The sequence below is a fragment of the Euprymna scolopes genome, chromosome 30, assembly GCF_053919585.1.
Source record: "Euprymna scolopes isolate OS-2025 chromosome 30, ASM5391958v1, whole genome shotgun sequence".
Lineage (NCBI taxonomy): Eukaryota > Metazoa > Mollusca > Cephalopoda > Sepiida > Sepiolidae > Euprymna > Euprymna scolopes.
The window spans coordinates 11,096,165-11,114,373 of NC_136511.1; the positions used below are offsets into that span (position 1 = coordinate 11,096,165).

General features: G+C 34.2%; 1 protein-coding gene across 6 annotated transcripts in view; it reads right to left on the reverse strand.

Moving 5' to 3' along the window:
* Window positions 1–18,209, reverse strand: part of LOC145254652 (inositol 1,4,5-trisphosphate-gated calcium channel ITPR3-like) — a 1,190,449-nt gene that overhangs the window by 371,329 nt on the left and 800,911 nt on the right. For all 6 annotated transcript variants that reach the window (XM_080113294.1, XM_080113292.1, XM_080113293.1 and 3 more), the window contains exon 23: window positions 8,480–8,612. In XM_080113294.1, the coding sequence (XP_079969420.1) occupies window positions 8,480–8,612 (133 nt within the window). The remainder of the gene's footprint in view (window positions 1–8,479; window positions 8,613–18,209) is intronic.

Below are 18,209 nucleotides of genomic sequence, written 5' to 3' on the forward strand. Positions count from 1 at the left end.
GAGTCTGCGTTCGCGCCTGGCCTCCATAGAATGGTAATAGGCACAAACTTTAATAAAGACTTTTCATATCTATCTGCGTAAGTATACTTTGATAATTATGTTTCAGTTTGAAGAAATATGGTATAATAAAATTATGGGGTGTTCGTTCGCGCCTGACCTCCATAGAATGGAAATATGCCACAAAGTTTAACAAGGTTTTTTAATATAGATCCACAGAATATGTTTTAGTGTGAACAGGTATGGTATACTAAATTATGGGGTTTATCTATTTTATTTTTACTTTCATCATATTTTGCTTTGATTTTGATACCCCCAAATTCGAAGCTATCTCTTTACAACCCTACCTTTTCATAACCTTCATATAAATATAAATCAGAGTCCATTTTCTGTAGGCTGTTTTTAAACCCAGTCAACGACGGGTACTTTTGCTAGTATATATATATATATATATATATATATATATATATATATATATATATATATATATATATATAAATACAAAAATTACAATAAGTTTACCAAGGTAATCAAAATCCACTTATCTTGTGCTTCCTTTTAAAATTAAATATGTTTTTAACTCTTTTTCAAGATGTCTTTTAACATGTTTTATTAATCATTTGTTCATATATATATATATATATATATATATATATATATATATATATATATATATATATATATATATATATATTCATTATAATTAAGGGGCGGCATAAATTAGACGTTATAAACTTAAAATGTAAATGCGGAAGACCAAAAATCCTCAACGTTTCGCCCACTATTTTGGTGGCTTTATCAACACAAACAAAGTGAAAACTGACACATAACATAACATTACGTTATGTATGTAACAGGTATATAACCTGTAATGTGCCAGTTTTAATTTTCTTCGCACTTGATAAAGCGCAGGAAACAAATGGGAGAAAGGTTGAAGTTGTTGGTCTTCCGCATTTCCATACTGTACAACTATTATATATATATATATATATATATATATATATATATATATATATATATATATATATAAAGACAGAAGACGTGGTATATCATCAATAGAAGACCAACCCATTCACCCCTCTCGTGCCCCCAAAAAAGAAAAACTACATTCTATATCTGTCATAAAAGGTGAATCATTCGCTTGTCACCTGTCTAATTAAGACCGACGGGCGATGCATGAAATGCATACAAGATAAAAGGTATACCGTTTACGTTCTGCATTAATGTTACCCCCCCCCCCCACGCACTAAATATACGCTCAAAGGTGCTGTCTGTGTTATGGCGTTCCTCGCATTAGAAGCGTTCATTCACGAAAGTTGAAAGTTTCCGTGATATCGCGATCTGTTGTGCAATGTTAAGAAGCTCACAGAGGCATATAAACAATTATATACATAATATATATATATATATATATATGTGTGTGTGTGTGTGTGTGTGTGTGTGTGTGTGTGTGTGTGTGTGTGTGTGTGTGTGCGAGCGCGCGTGTTCATGAGAGAGAACAGAGAGGAAAAGAGAAAGAGATGATAATAATTATGAAAATGCTAATTCAACGTGAAGGAAATGAAAACAGGGAGGAAATGAGAACTGCTTATATATTCATCAAAGTTTTGTCATTATTGCAAGACCTTCTCACGATGACTACTTTTTATTCTACCCAAATGGATCAGATATGATTGCAAATTGGTTCGTTATGATGACTGAACTTATGCATTAACGACCTGAAAGTTTTATCTCTCTGTTGCAGATATTGACGATGTGAGACTGCGAAAGCAACCTCTTGTCATTGATATGCGTCAGAAGTAAAGATGCGTCATTCAATTTTTTTATGAAAGTTCATTGAGAATGTTGGTGACTATGTAGAGAAATAAAATATTTTTAATGGTATACCTCCTGTCTTCGTAGCTCTTCAATTATTTTATTTAAAAGAAATAAAAGACTTTACTTTGGGAACGACCCTTGTATGGCAAAACACGCCCCGGACGCCCCTGCACATCAATCGTTCATCACTGGAAAAAGTGCTTTGAGATTGGTGGTGACTATGTAGAAAAAAAAATTTGAATCACAAAAGGTCGCTCGTAATAATTAAACGACTCCCATGTTTGCAGCTCTCCTACTTTAGGAACCATCACACACACACACACACACACACACACACACACACACACACACACACACACACACACACACACACACACACACACACACACACACGCACACACGCACGCACGCACGCGCACGCGCGCGCACACACGCACACATATATAATTTTGCAAAATCAAGACAAAAAACATGAACTGAGAACATTATATGGTGTATTTCTTTATGTGTTACAATTGTTTCATAACTATTTGGACAAATTTAAACATTATATCATTTAAAAATATTCCCAAAACAGCTCTTCAGACACTACAATACATTTGTTATACATACATGAATATATTCATGATCCCTATTTTAAGGGACGAGCATCTGAACTCATCTCTTACTCATGAATTTTATTTTATTTTTGTTTATTTATTTTTCGATTGCTTTCAAATTGAGTAAGTGTCCTATTTTCGTATTTCTTCTTTTTATTTGATACTTCAACAATTTCTTATTTTTATATTCATAAATATTGGCAAAAAATCGCAAAAACATTGTTAAACCCTTTTTGTGCTCTCATTATTTACGTATTATTTATCTACGAGAAGAAATGGAACCAAATTTTCAGGAACAATAATTTTTTAAAGATAGACATAAGCCACACAACTATCGAATCATCCTCATAACTGTATTACGATGTTTGAATTATAAGATGCGTTTCTTTCACTATCTTCCATTGAAGGTTCTTGGCACAGTCGATAGAGTGCAAGACACTAGTCACTAGAGAACTTGTTTTTCATCACTAGATATAATCGCGCTGATGAGTCGTAAAGATGACGAAACATGTTTCATTAGTTAACTAATGTTAAAAGTCCACGTATGCTTATGAGGGTGTTTTGAAGCATGATAAACGATTTTACTTTTTGTATTTAATATTTTTATTGTTATTTTTTATATTTCAAGCGGACCTTCGCTTTTGGTCACAAAAAAGTATCGAAATGAAAAAGAAAAAGAAAACCGTTGAAAGAACTGGAAGTTTGTAGTGTGGACAGCGTTCATTCCTAGCAATCATGTTCGGAAAAGTTCACGTGGATTATTTTAGCCGTTTGTGGAGGAAGTTTGTATTTTTTATTTATTTTTAAATTTTTAACAAAATTTCCAACGTAATAGCGTTTAATTCAAACGGCAAAAAGTAAAGTATTAATAACAAAAGTGGTAGTTTAAATAATAATAATAATAATAATAATAATAATAATAATAATAATAATAATAATGAAACCCCCGAAGAGGGCAGAGTTAGAGACAATGTCGGCTTTTTAATAGAGAGTAAATTAATATCTATTATCATTTACTTATAATAATGCTTTATAAACTAATAATTAATGCCTTATAAACTAAAAATATCTTATATAATTATTATTCTGATTATAATTAACAATACTATTATATAAAAATCATTACTAGAATCATTATTAATCTAATTATTGTGTTGCTTATCAATTATTACTAATTTTAATTTATTACTTGATTTCATTAAATATTTTCACTCTTATGGATAATATTGATAGTATTTAAATATTTCATTATTTTCGCCTGTGCTATATTTTATTTGTTCTTCTTATGTTTTTAGTATTGTTTTATTTATTTTATTTTAATTAATCTTGTTGATTTTATATTTGAAGCACTGTATTATTATTATTAGTAGTAGTAGTAGTAGTAGTAGGATGAGGAGGAGGAGGAGGAAGAGGAGGAGGAGGAGGAGGATGAGGAGGAGGAGGAGGGGGAGGAGTGTTATTATTTAGGAGTAGTCACACAAACCATTATCAGACTTATTTTTGATAACAACTTATGGTGTTCTCTGGAGTCTGAATGGCGTCTCAGATTTCCAGTACTGTCCACCTCTTTCGATAATCTTTGCAGATGAATTTGCGTTATCGCAGCAACCGTTTACTATAGGTTTCTTATTGGCAGCGATCATTGACCTCTACTGGAATTTGAGTGGCAATGAGCCTCCCCAATGTCTCAGTCCTATTTGCGCTCAAACAGCGGAGGTCTAGCTAGTGCTTTCACTCCTTGGTATTCATCCTCCTTAACCCTCCTCATTTGGTGTGGCAGCAGTTTATGGTAACACACAAAGGAAAAAAAAACCGGAGCGAGGCGGAAGGCAGGGGCGCAGATGGATTAAGTTACAATTATTCCGTTTCAGTTTTCATAATTTCATGTGATGTTCCTTTGTGTTTTGCATTTGTAGCAGTTTCTGTATGTCTAGTTTGTGACTGTAGCTCATGTGTGTTAGTTTCCGCATTCAAGGGCTTTCCTTAATATTTCAGCTGTTTTCATTATTGTTATCCGTTGTATCTTCTCAACCATACTTCTGATTCCAATCTCTCCCATTCTTTTTTCAATTTTTTTCGGTATTATTATTATTATTATTATTATTATTATTATTATTATTATTATTATTATTATTATTATTATTATTTACTCACTAGGAGTATTCACACAAGTCATCACCAAAAATTGCTTTTTGAGAACAACTGATGAAGCCACAGCGATTATTACAACACCCAAAAAAAAAAAAAATTAAACATCCTCAACTCTAAATCAGAAATTATATCCAGATATAGTCACAAAAGAAAATTTACATATGGAATCATTCTAAACTTTGCCGATAAACCTTCTTCAAACAATAACTAATACCTGTGGCTTGAAATAGGAGATTAATGCTAGGTCCGTATATATTAGTAGGGCTATCGGAATGGCAACTTAGTATTTAAATGAAGTATAAAAAAAATGTTATAAATAATTAATACAATAAAATAATAAAGGCAAGATTATAAATTATAAAGGATAAACTATAAAAATTATAATTGAATAAGATAAAGGATATTTCAAGTAATTCCCCTTCCATATTTTTAACCCATTAATACGTACGAGGGGCGTGCAATAAATAATGCCCTTGACTTACTTCCAGTTGTCTGATCTGGCTGAAATTTTGCATGTGCAATGATTTATATCTCTACGGGTTATGTGGCAAAGTACAGCTCTGAACGAATTGTGATTTCTGTTTTACAGGTGTTTGAATTGAGCTAGGTGTGAAATTGAGCCTGTTGAATGTGGAGCAGTGATCCGGTTTTTGTATTTGAAAGGACGCACACCACAGGAGACTTTTGATGAAATGAAAGAAACTTGTGGTGATAATGCCCCATCATATGACCTTGTAAAACGCTGGCATCTTGAATTCAAACATGACCGGAAGTCTGTGGAAACAGCTCCCCGACCTGGTCGCCCCCTTCTGTCATTGATGAGGCATCTGTCCGTCGAGTTGAGGCTGCCATTTTGGAAAATCGGCGCATGACTATTCGCCAAATAACCCAAGATGTCAAGATTAGTACAGGGTCTGTGGAAACTATCATTCATGACCATTTGCATATGCATAAGTTGTCTGCCAGATGGATTCCCAGGTTGCTCACACCATACCAGAAGCGAGAACGTGTCGAGTGATCGAGGATGAATTTGGAGATGTGCCAAGAAGATGAGTCAAAGTTTTTCAAAAGACTGATTACACAGGATGAAACCTGGGTCCATCACTCTGATCCAAAGATCCAAAGCCCAGTCAATTCAGTGGAAGCACTTGGACTCACCACCTCCAAAGAAGGCAAAGGCAAGGGTGCAGTCCTCCGCTGGCAAGGTCATGCTCACAGTTTTCTGGAACCAGGACGGTGTAGTGATGACAGATTTCCTGGCAAAGGGTACCACAATTACAGTAGCCTATTATGCTTCACTTTTGAGAAAATTAAGGAAAGTTATCAAAATCACGAGGCGGGGCATGTCGTCAGATCAGAAGCACGGGCGTGTGGTTATGAAATATGTCCCTATCCTCCCTACTCTCCTGACCTTGCACCCTCTGACTTTCACCTCTTCCCAGCCATGAAGTTGTTTTTGAAAGGAAAGCGTTTCCCAGATGATGCAGCCTTGATTTCTGAAGTCACGTCGTGGTTGGCGGACCAACCTGGGGTGTTCTACAAAAACGGTCTCCAGAGCTGCATCAAACGATGAGAGAAATACATAACTCTAGGTGGTTCCTATGTATAGAAAGGCTAATAACTGTGCCAAGTTTCGTTGCTCTACTGCTATGGGAAGTGGGTCAGTGATATTACTTATTGCACGCCCCTCGTATGATTAAATAAGCATCTTCTTTCAATCACTTACCCTATATTCTTCCCGAATGTTTAGTTACGCATATTAAATCCACTATGGCAGATATGCCATCTACCTACTTTCATTATGTAACAAAAGTTATATTCCTCCTATATCACAGAGATAACTTTAGTTCTCATATTCCCTCCCCAACCAGGCTTAATATTATCTTTATCTCTCATTGCACAATTATTTCACTTCTAATGTAGCTATCGCTAGACGTCGCATACCTATTATCTTACCTAGCATCTTCTCTCCTCTTTTGACGAGAAGCATTGGGCTTCGAAATACCATGGTATAAAGTGTTTTACTTATCTTACATCCCTCATTCATGTATCATCCTTATTTAATAATTCAGTAAATCTCTATACATCAGTATATATTTTTATATTGTCATTTTCTGATTTTATTGATACTCTATATAAGCTCCAAAACAATGTGTTGAGCTTTGCATTACTTCGGTAGGTCTTCTCGATAAGAATCGATCTTATGTTTATTCTTTTAACTCCTATATATATATATATATATATATATATATATATATCACTTGTCTGCTTAAATGTATGTATGTATGCATGTATATGTGTTTGTATGTCTACTTAAACTTTAGAAAGAGGCAACAGATTTTCACGAAATCGGTATCACTTTGAAGCTCGACGTTTCGGACGACAAATATCGAAAATTTGGCCAAAAACATTAATTCCTTAACCCTTAACTGAGCAGTTTTCTACGAGGAGGAGTCGATATTTTGCGAGCTATTTTTGCAAATCATCGTATCGGTTGGATTGACTTTGCCTAATTTTTACGTTCCACACTTGTGTCATGGAGTAGCGGTAAGACGTCAGATTTTCTTTAAGTTTCTTTTCTGCCTTCGCGTCACGGGTTCGAGCCTGCTTGCTTACTACCACTTTTTTTTTTTGCCAAACACGCACCTCCAAATACCCGGGAAACGCGTGGCGCCCAGGCTATTATAATTTTACGTTTCTTCCCGAGAGAGAAAGAGAGAGAGAGAGAGAGAGAGAGAGAGAGAGAGAGAGAGAGAGAGAGAGAGAGAGAGAGAGAGAGAGATTTCTATAGTTGAAGCACTCGGGTGAAGAAAATAATTATTTTCACTTGCAAATCGAATATTTCCCAATTATTAGTATTGTAAATAAACAAATATGAATAAGTACACGCATCAAACAAGACGTGCAACGAATAAAATAATACCAAGAGAACGAATTAGTGTTACGTCATTTCTATGCAAAGAGAATAATTGCGTACGTGATTAACCACCGTTCAGATAATCTTTGATCCCCATAGTACTATAGTTGTTGTATTACACGTGTGTTTAAAAAAATGACAACATGTTGATATACGAAAATATTATTATACATCTTTATTATCGGTGACAGTGAAAAAGTTAGTGAAGTAGAAAGAAGCATTTGAAAAACGATAAAAAATAAAGTCAAGCGGAGTAAAATCAAATGACTAGGGAGGCGATGTTGATTTTTTATTGACTGTTCAGTGTTATTCAAGGATAATACCTGAGCGGCATGAAAAAAAGAGTTTAAGATTAAAGAAAAACAACAACAAAAACAAAAAAACAAAAAAAACGTGTGAACATAAATAGACGAAGAAAAATAAGATCAAGTTTATCATACTGATTCGGAACCTGTCCCAAGATCGCGTGGGCATTTTTACAGAAGTTTGCAGTAAGTAGTCGGAAAATTTGACGCTAACACAGCCAGAAAATTAATTGAAAACGCTAAAAACAAAGCTTTAACACAAGAAGATAAGACTTACAGAAAGTTTAATTATATGAAAGAATATTTTTTTTTCAAGAAATGTTTCAAATAGAAAAATAAGCAAAAAGCACGAAAACAACTATGAAAGAAACTAAAATGTTTTTCCTCTCGTGGAAAATATCCAAGAAGTTTTATTGCAAGAAATGTTTTATATATTTTTTATAATCGAAAACAATCTTTTTTTTTTTTTTTCAAGAAAACTACAAGAAAAGTGATTTTTTTTTCATATTAACGGAATCATCGTCTGCTGATAGCTGATTGCTGATTAGCTAATCGCGTCGGCTTTTACAGCTGTTTCTCCGGGGATTTACCGGAAATTTCCGGAAGATGCCGACACGAGCTTGGGTCAAGTTCTGGATAAGTACCCAAGGTATATTCTTTCTTCTTACGTCCATGTATTACACATCACTTACTTGTAGTGAGATCACAGTACTTAGCACGGATAGCATCCGGTAAGATGTCGGATCGTAGTGACAGAAACGTTTCTTCCCAAGTGAGGTAGCGAAGTTCCTTCGTTATGATGTTAATAGCGTAATCATTTCGACCCTGCAAAAACAAAAAGAAAAACAAAAAAAAAAAATGTATTATAACATTATTTTTTTTATATGATAAAAATACATAAAAGTAATTTCTAAATTTCCTTCGTCTACAGTTTCTTCATACATCGTTAAAGAATCCGTCACTAAATATCTTCCGGGTTTACGTAGGGATTGTATAAAGCTTGAATAAGGTTTTATAATGCGCATAAGGTTCGCATAGGGCTTGTGTAAGGTTTGTATAAGTCTTGCATAGGACTTGTATAAAGCTTATATAACGCTTGTATAAGGATTTCATAGGTTTGTATAGGGACTGCATAAAGCTTCTATAAGGTCTTACATAGGCCTTTCATAAGGCTTGCCTAATGTTTGTATGGAATTGTATATAATGATGTGTGAAAAAGTGAACTCGTGTTCTTTGTATTATATTTTTCTTTACTTTAATTCAAACACAATGAGGCATATTGCCACTAAAATAGAAAAGGTTATTATAATAGGGTCTGGGATTATAGAAGACCATCTGGATGGTGAATTGGCAAGCAAGATGTTTGTACACATTATATTTGAATTTCTGCGTGTTGGTACGTTCAGGGAAACAAGAAAGCACGAGTTTAATTCCTAAGCAAGCAGTTCAAGGAAAAAGAAGCTACTATGGTAGAAAATCTTCCGGCATCAAAGGACCTCTACAATAAAGGGGTGGGGTTTTGCTGCAAGTCTGATGTGTCATAGATATATATTCTGAAAGCGTACAAGTTCATATTGAAATATACGGCATAATCGCGTTGACACACCGGTTCTCGTCATATCACTGAAGTTAAGCAACGTTACCAGATGGGTGGCCATTTGGGAATTCTAGGCGCTGCATGTGCTCTCCGCTTATCTCGACATTTGTTTCCAGTCGTCCTGTACATACACTTCACTTGCCACTGGTATTTCCCAATGTCGGCTCAGGAGATGTGTGGTTGGACATTGCGCACCCCCTATCACAAAAATTCCACAAGCAGGCACATCTTCGTGGGTATCCATTGTCTGTCAAAGACTGAAGGAGCCTGTCATATTGAAATGGTAAAACGAGAGACTTTAAGCTCAACGTTTAACCTAGCTGTTGATTGGGCTATTTGAAGGGAGTAAATGTTTTGGTTAATTGTAGTTTTTTTTTTAATGTAGATGGTTATTTTCATCTTTTGATAGCTGTTTTATGGTGTATTATTTTTGTGTTGCGGACTATGATTTGCATACTATCAGAAGGATGGCAGTTATATTTTTGTAGATGTTGAAAAATTACACTAGACTCGATATTATGCATCGGAAGACGACGGGATAGAGTCGTTAAAACGGTAAGAAAACTTGAAGTTGAGGAATATTTATTTATTGATATTAAGCAATATTGTTAAAATTTCATAAAATGAAAAATACCTTAATTTTCCATCTTATATTTTTAAAACCAATTTTGCATGAAACTAAATTGAAATAAATATAAAATACATTGGAATATTTACGCATAGGATCTGCATTCCAAAATTAATAATAGTCGGTTAATTAGTTTACAAATGGTTCTCACACATACAAATATATAAACATTCAGATATAACTAACTTAATATAAATATATAAGCTTCATAAAGATAAATAAATTAAACATGAGATGCTATATCATCAACAGCTGAGGATAATTCGCTTCCATGCTTTTTATAACGCTCTATAACTCTCTAGTGAGAGTAAATAAAATAAATTGGTTGGATTGAACTTGAACGAATCACCGATTCCATAACACACGATTGTAACTATTCGTCTAACTACGTACCCCCTCAGCTTTAATATTTATTAATTTGTTTAACATAAACTTATTTCGCTGTTTTTTTTCCTTTTTTTTTTCAGGTGTTTTATTTTTCTTTTAGTAATCCTCTTTTAATAATTTATAACGCATTACAAGACCGGAAGTGCTCATTACGCAGAACCGGAACTATGAAAACGCAAGATTTTTGAAGTTGATAACAACTCTCCTAAAACCAGAAGCAACCCCGCCTCAAATAAAAACCATTTTTCATAAGTAATTAAATAAAATCAGCTCCACGGTTGTCGTCTGCACTTAAGAACACCAATTCAAATAAAGAAAAAAGTTTGAGACTTTGCTATAGTTAAATACTGGTCCATACAAGAAATGGTGCACTTTCTTCATATGATGCTATATCAAATAACAGCACTGAGCTGGACAGTCGACCAGACAATATGTTATATTCTTGTAATGGAACAGAGTAAAAACAAAAAACAAAAATACCTCAATACCGTGATCAAGTTGTTCATACCGTGGACTGAAAACCTGGGTGTGTTAATTTTGAATTCAGTTCGTTCCAAAGAAACAATTTAATCAAAACCCACATTTGGTCACATGTCCAACCTTCTTGAGAGAAGGTAAATGAAATAACATAGCTAAATGGTCAATAGTATAGAAGCAAAACTAATATACTTGACTGCTTTATTATATCAATATTCAAGCAATACAGAGGACTATTAATTGACACTCGGATATCTATTAAGTTGGTGCAAAAATAATGTCGGTTTTTGACGTTCAACTTAAAAATATAACTCCTTTCATAATAAACTTTATGAATCGAAATAAAGAACCATTAGAATCGACACATTTTTGCCAACGAGAAACAAGTTTATTTATCCCATCAGCATAGAAATCTGGAGTTCTGGAAACAATGAAGTCATTGAAGGCCGATTCGGCATCATCTCGGCTTTTGAAGCATTTTTTGCGCAGAAAGTTGTTGTTGAGAAAAAGTGATAATTGGTTGGCGAGAGGTCCGATGAATATGGCGGATGAGACAGAGTTTCGTAGCCTAATTCATTCAGCTTCTGCAGGGTCAGTTCAGCAACATGCGGGCGAGCGTTGTCATGGAGGATAGTTGGTCTCTTCATATTGACCAATCGCGGGCACATACGTTGGATCTTCTAGTGCATTTCATCAATTTGTCGGCAGTACTTCTCCGCCGTAATCGTTTTTCCCGGATTCAAGAAGCTGTGATGGATGAGACCGACCACAGATCACCAAACCATCATCATAACCTTTTTGTTTGGTGCAATTTCGGCTTCGGGAAGTGTTATGGAGCTTCTCCGACATCAAACTACTGTGCCGAACGTCGCCGGTTGTCGTAGATAATCCATTTCTCATCACACGTCACAATCTGCTCGAGAAATGGGTCGTTTTTGTTGCGCAGAAGGAGCGTAGAAGACCTCAAAACGATGATTTTTTATTATCGTTCAATTCATGCGGCACCCATTTATCCAACTTGTTTAACTTCCCTATTTGCTTTAAATGGCGAACTGTCGAGTAGTCGACCTCGAGTTCAACAGCAACTTTTCGCATGGTTTTGCAAGGATCGACTTCAATTAAGGCTTTCAAATGTTCGTTATCAACGGCAGTCGGCCGGCTGCGACCGTCTTCATCTTCGAAGCTTTCGTCACTATTGCGAAATTTCTTGAACCACGGTTGTGCCAAACGTTCGTTAGTGGTTCCTGGGCCAAACGCATCATTGATATCACGAGCTGTCTCGGCAGCTTTTCGGCCTAGTTTGAACTAGAACAAACAATCGTGCGGATTTATATTTTGTCCATGCTGTCGAAAAACCTGCAAAAATGGATAAAGAGATTGAGAACGGTAACGAATAACGCAATTCGATAGAGCGAAAACGCGCTTCAAAATGATATATAACATGGCTATATATATATATATATATATATATATATATATATATATATATATATATATATATATATATATATATATATATCAATGATTTCATTCAGAAATCGTATATAAAGGTAACACATGCGAGAAAACTATATTGTTTTTGTACCAACCTTATATATATATCTCATATCTATCTATCTATCTATCTATTATATAAAAGGAACTTTGTCTGTCTGTGTGTGAGTTCGTTCCTTATATATTCCTAAACGGCTGGGCGGTTTTAATGAAATTTCACATAAACGTAGTTTATGTGTCTGACAGTGTTCTGAGATAGGTTTTGCATTGGAATGTCGCTGATAAGTATCGATAATCAATAATCGAAAAATCTGATGAAAGAAGGAAGAACCGATTTTGACTAAAGTTAACACAGTATGTAGTCTAACGTCACAAGTGCATTTGATAATTTTTATCACATGCAGAAAGGCCATCCATTTGAAATCAACAGTAGGCTTAATTTTTATATTGCAGGAGTCCGTTCAAAATGAATATATCTGTTTAACACAATTGAATCATAATACTTTACTTTTGCATTTTAAAATTATATAATAAATAATTTTATAAAATAGGTCCTCTACAGTGCAATGTAGACTACGATGTTTTGTTGACTTATGCACTACGGGGAGATATGTGAAGCTTCCTTCCGGTATACTGCGATGGGTCTATGATTAGAGTCGGCAATTATTCGATTTGATTGAAAATTGGTCGATTTCACCGATTCTGATGACAATAAAATATAAGAGGTTGAAACATTTGTAGATCCTCATTCAATCGCGGGCCACGTTAGATACTATTATATAAAATGAACTTTGTTTGTCTGTGTGTCTGTGTATGTGTGTGAGCGTGTTTCCTATGTAATCGAAAGCGACTAGGCACATTTTATGTAATTTCACACGAATATACTTTATGTGCCTGGCAGTGTTTTTAGATACGTTTTGTTATGGGAATGCCTTCGATAAGTATCGATAATCGATGATCGAAATAATCCGAAGAAAGAAGGAATGGGTAATTTTGACCAAAGTTTACACTTTACACAAGCTAACATCACTTCAATTCGATGAGCTTTGTTGTGAGATGTTGTAGCTCAGATTGGGCGAAAGTGAGCTACCAAGGCCAGAAACGATGCACTTGCTCAATAGAGAACCGGCTCAGCTAAGTCAGGGTGATTGCCACTCTGATAACAAGTGAAACTGGAGCTCACATTATCGATTCCTGTTATCGCTTATCGAGGATGCAATTGAAAACAACGACCTGTATTAAAGAAGTTTAAAATTAATGTGCATAGATATTTCGCTACTCAACTTCCTACAGTCTCCTGTTAGACACAATCTCGAATAGTAGTCACTTATGTTCAAAGTGGCAATATACCTTGTTCGGTGTTAAAGAGTAAAAAAATAATAAAAATAAAAATAAAAAAACGCAAACTATACAAATATATTTGATTTGTTTTTTTATACTAGCCGAGGATCCATCATCGGCACTCGGTCAGACAGTCGGAACTAGATTAGAAGAATTATACCCGTTTTTTGCCGGGGATAAGGCATGGTCTAGTTTGATTCGTACAGGTGCACCTCTCAGGCTTTACCACCTACTTTTGACGAGGAGGTAGTTTATTGTTAATCGCCCAATGCATCGCTACTAATGCCAATGAAAACGATCTTTATTATTTTTGTTCTCAGCCAGATTGCCAATAGGAGTTAACCCCGCCTTTCTGCTATTTTGCTTTATTTAGATCAGGCAATACTTTTCCTGAGTAAATATGTATAAGAAATCTAATGGTAAAAGTTTATTGCTATGCAATATGTATTTATAAATTGGTATAATTCGCTTGTAATGTATATGAGGAACGGTCTGGCTGTATTTGTACTTTGTTGTACTTCTCGAGCCTATTATGGTGATTGTATGTTTCTCGAAATATTTCATTATACATGAAAGGGTGTGTCAGTACTTATTCCATAACAATCCTAAATTATAAACAGTAAAGGTCCAGAAAAATTCACACTTGATAAACCGTAAAAGAAAACGTAAAACATAAATGATATAAAACGTATCATAATGATATCATATGCAACGCATTATCTATATAATACTAAAAGTCTATGGATCTTGTATGTTTGCAATCAGATTTCCGGTTTTCAACATCCGGTTGCGCATGCGTAAATAGCAACGTCTTCAATCCGTTATTCCAATTCCGGAATTTTTATATCGCTTTTAATACAAACAATTTAATTTAATTTGATCAAATAGTTATTTATATATACAAATAATACATAGATTCATAGATAATTATAATATATATTATAAAATCTATTTATCTATGAATCTATTGATAATATGAAATATTACCCTATACAATTTATGGAAAGAAAACACCTCTCACTTTCCCTCTAATAGATTTCAACACTCCTACTCCCTCTGTTTTCGTTACGTACGCGAGAAATAGTTACGTGTATGTGTGAGAGAGAGAAAAAGGCAGCGATGTAAAACTGGATAGAGTTATCCCCCTTAACTAATGCAGACCTTTTTACTAGAGGGCGTTATTACAAAAAAATTTCTTTTTCTTCTTCCCATGTTTTTTAAAGTCGTCTGCTTACATTTCCAAACGGAAAGCTGAATCGGTAAATGCACACATTTCTATTACATTAAATAGTGTTTTCCTTTACACAATGGGTACTGAATGTTTGCTTAAATTAAATGAAAAAGTTACATTTTATTTTCATTTTCTATTTAAAAAGCCATTATTAACATGTGGAGAGTGTTTTTTTTATTATTCTGTACTTTCAACTAACAATTTCATTTAAAAGATGATATATCAAAATTTGAATTTAACTATAATAAGGATTATGATACCTGTTCAGTGCATATTTACCTATAAGTATGACCAACCACTTATAATTCAGTAACTGTAATTTAAAAAAAAATAACAATTATAATAAACAGAACGACTCATAAAAATCTATCTATATTCTTTTTTCATTTTAATATACTTTCATAGAAATGCTTCTGTTATGTAAAAAAAAACTATTTTCTTTATGCCACAAGTGTCACGCTCATACATGAATTCCATAGCTAATATAACGTACTGACCCAACGGGTCACGGGTGGTCTAGTAATATATAAAACGTGTTATAATATATAAAACGTATTATAATGATATTATATAAAACGTATTATAATGATATTATATAAAACGTATTATAATGATATTATATAAAACGCATTATAATATAGAAAACGCATTATAATAGTAATAGGGGGCGATAATGTGGGTTAAATCATAAAAATGATGGTAGAAATTAGTAACATATCCAAGAATTATGCAAAATAATGAAATGTGAGTTATTTTATTGGTGAGTGTGTAATGAAATAAACAGCCCAAGCAACTTATGAAAGTTTTTATTTTAGTAAGAGCGGGGTGATAATGTGGGTTGAATCATAAAAAATTCAACGAGATAGACACAAATATATACTAGCAGAATACCCTGCGTAACCCAGGATTGAATGAGATACATGCAAATGTATGCTAGCAGAATACACGGGCGCCTGGGATTGAATGAGATAGATGCAAATATATACTAGCAGAATACCTGGCATTGTCTGGGATTGAATGAGATTGATTGAAATATATACTAGCAGAATTCCTTGTGTTGCCCAGGATTTAAGGAGATTGATGGAGATATATACTAGCAGAATATCCAGCGTTGCCCCGGATTGAATAATGTAGGTTAGAATATATACTAGCAAAATATCCGGCATCGCTTGGGATTGAATGGGATGCGTGGAAATATATATTAGCAGAATACCCTGCATCGCTCTGGATTGAATGAGAGGTGGAAATATAGAGAATACCAGGCATCGCCCGAAATTTTATGAAGCATGTTCAAATAAATACTAACAGAACACCTGGAATCGCCTGGGATTGAATAAGATAGATACAATTACAGAATAGACAAATACTTGGCGTCACTCGGGATTGTATAAGATGGCTGCACATATACACTAGCAGAATACCCGGCATTGCTCAAGATTGAATGAGATAGGTGAGAAAATATACTAGCAATACCCCTGGCGTTGCCCAGGATTGAAGGATATTGAGGGAAATATCTATTAGCAGAATTTCTGGCATTGCCCTGTATTGAATGAGAATAATCACCGTCACTCTGGATTAAATGAGGGTGGAAAAAGATAAAGTTTGTACCAGAAATGGCTTAAACAATTTTCTATGTCCAAATTACTTTATTTGTGAAGTCGATTCCGGATATGGCTAAAACAGTTTACGATCTCAAAATTAGATTAATGCATATATATTGTTGGTTTACTATGAAAGTTTACTAGGCCAGTTTCTATGGGGGGGGTGATCTATATTTTTTGAATTTTTTATGTTATCATCCGGGCATGATGTGAGGGTTCGATAGGTGGGTAGAAAGAAACATGATTATGTTAATTTTAAGTTCTCTTTTGAGGGTTGGGTTAATTTTAAGTTCTCTTTTCGGGGTTGGGTTGGAGAGAATAATGTCCGTTTTGGGGTCAAAAAGTATGTGAAATTGTTCCATATATGTATTTAACTGACCCGTCTTAGTGTAGGTAAAATTATTTTAAATATGTGTTGTATATTCACCGTCCTTACAAAGTAAAATTATTTCATATACATGCTGCAAATTATCTACCCTTGGTAAGATACAACTATTTCATACGTCTAATATCCGTCCTAGCTCGAAATAGCAAATGACACATAGACATTAAAAATTATATCCTTTTGCTCGAAATAGCAAATGACACATAGACATTAAAAATTCCTCACTCCTAAGAATAACAAATATATTCAAAATCAAATTCAATTTTCTCATTGTTTATACGGTCCAGAGCAACGCCGGGTAGCCCCGCTAGTAATATATAAAACGCGTTATAATGAAACTCCCTCAAAAGGGGCTACGCTATTGTGCCACACACACACACACGCATATATATATATATATATATATATATGCATATATATATATATATATATATATATATATATATATATATATATATATATATACTAGCATGGGTGCCCGGCGTTGCCCGAGTGTTTTTAGGTGTATGCTGAGCAAAAACAAAGGTCAATTTTTTAAACTTTGACCCATATCATGACCCCTTAAAATATATTGTTTATGGCTCAAATCGAGTTATTAAGTTAGATCCATGTCCAAGGAACCTATATCTAAAATTTCATGTGTTTAACCTCAAATTGTCGAAGGAGTTTGGTAAAGTTCTCAAAGGTAAAACCGTTGAACTTTGACCCCTTAATCGCAAAATTTTTGCCCGAAAACCAACCACATCGATTTTCCTAAATCTCAGTACTCTGTATATCAAATTTCGAGTCTATAGGCTTAAAATTGACAGAGTTATTGCGTAGGGAAATGTACACACACAGGCAAACAGACAGACAGACACTTTCACTGTTATATATATATATATATATATATACATATACATATATATATATAACTACTTCATTTACACACATAAATAAATATACGAAAGTATACATTTATGTGTAAACTTTAAGTATTTACTTCTTCAGTGCTCAATACGTAGGTAGAGCTAGTTAGTATGTTATAAAAAAAAAACTTAACCTACATTTAAAACAGGTCAAGACACTAGATATCTAAGCTAAATAGCAAACACAAAGGAACGGGTCAACTAGAGGGCAAATGGACCTTTGTTCTGTAAGAGCCTGCTCATTGGCTGATTAGGAAGGGCATGGTGGATACTAGAAAGCTGATTGGCTAACAAAAAAATCAATAGAAGATGCGTATATAAAAACGCGAAACAACCACAAAATTCTTGCATAAGCCTGAAGAATCCCAGAGTG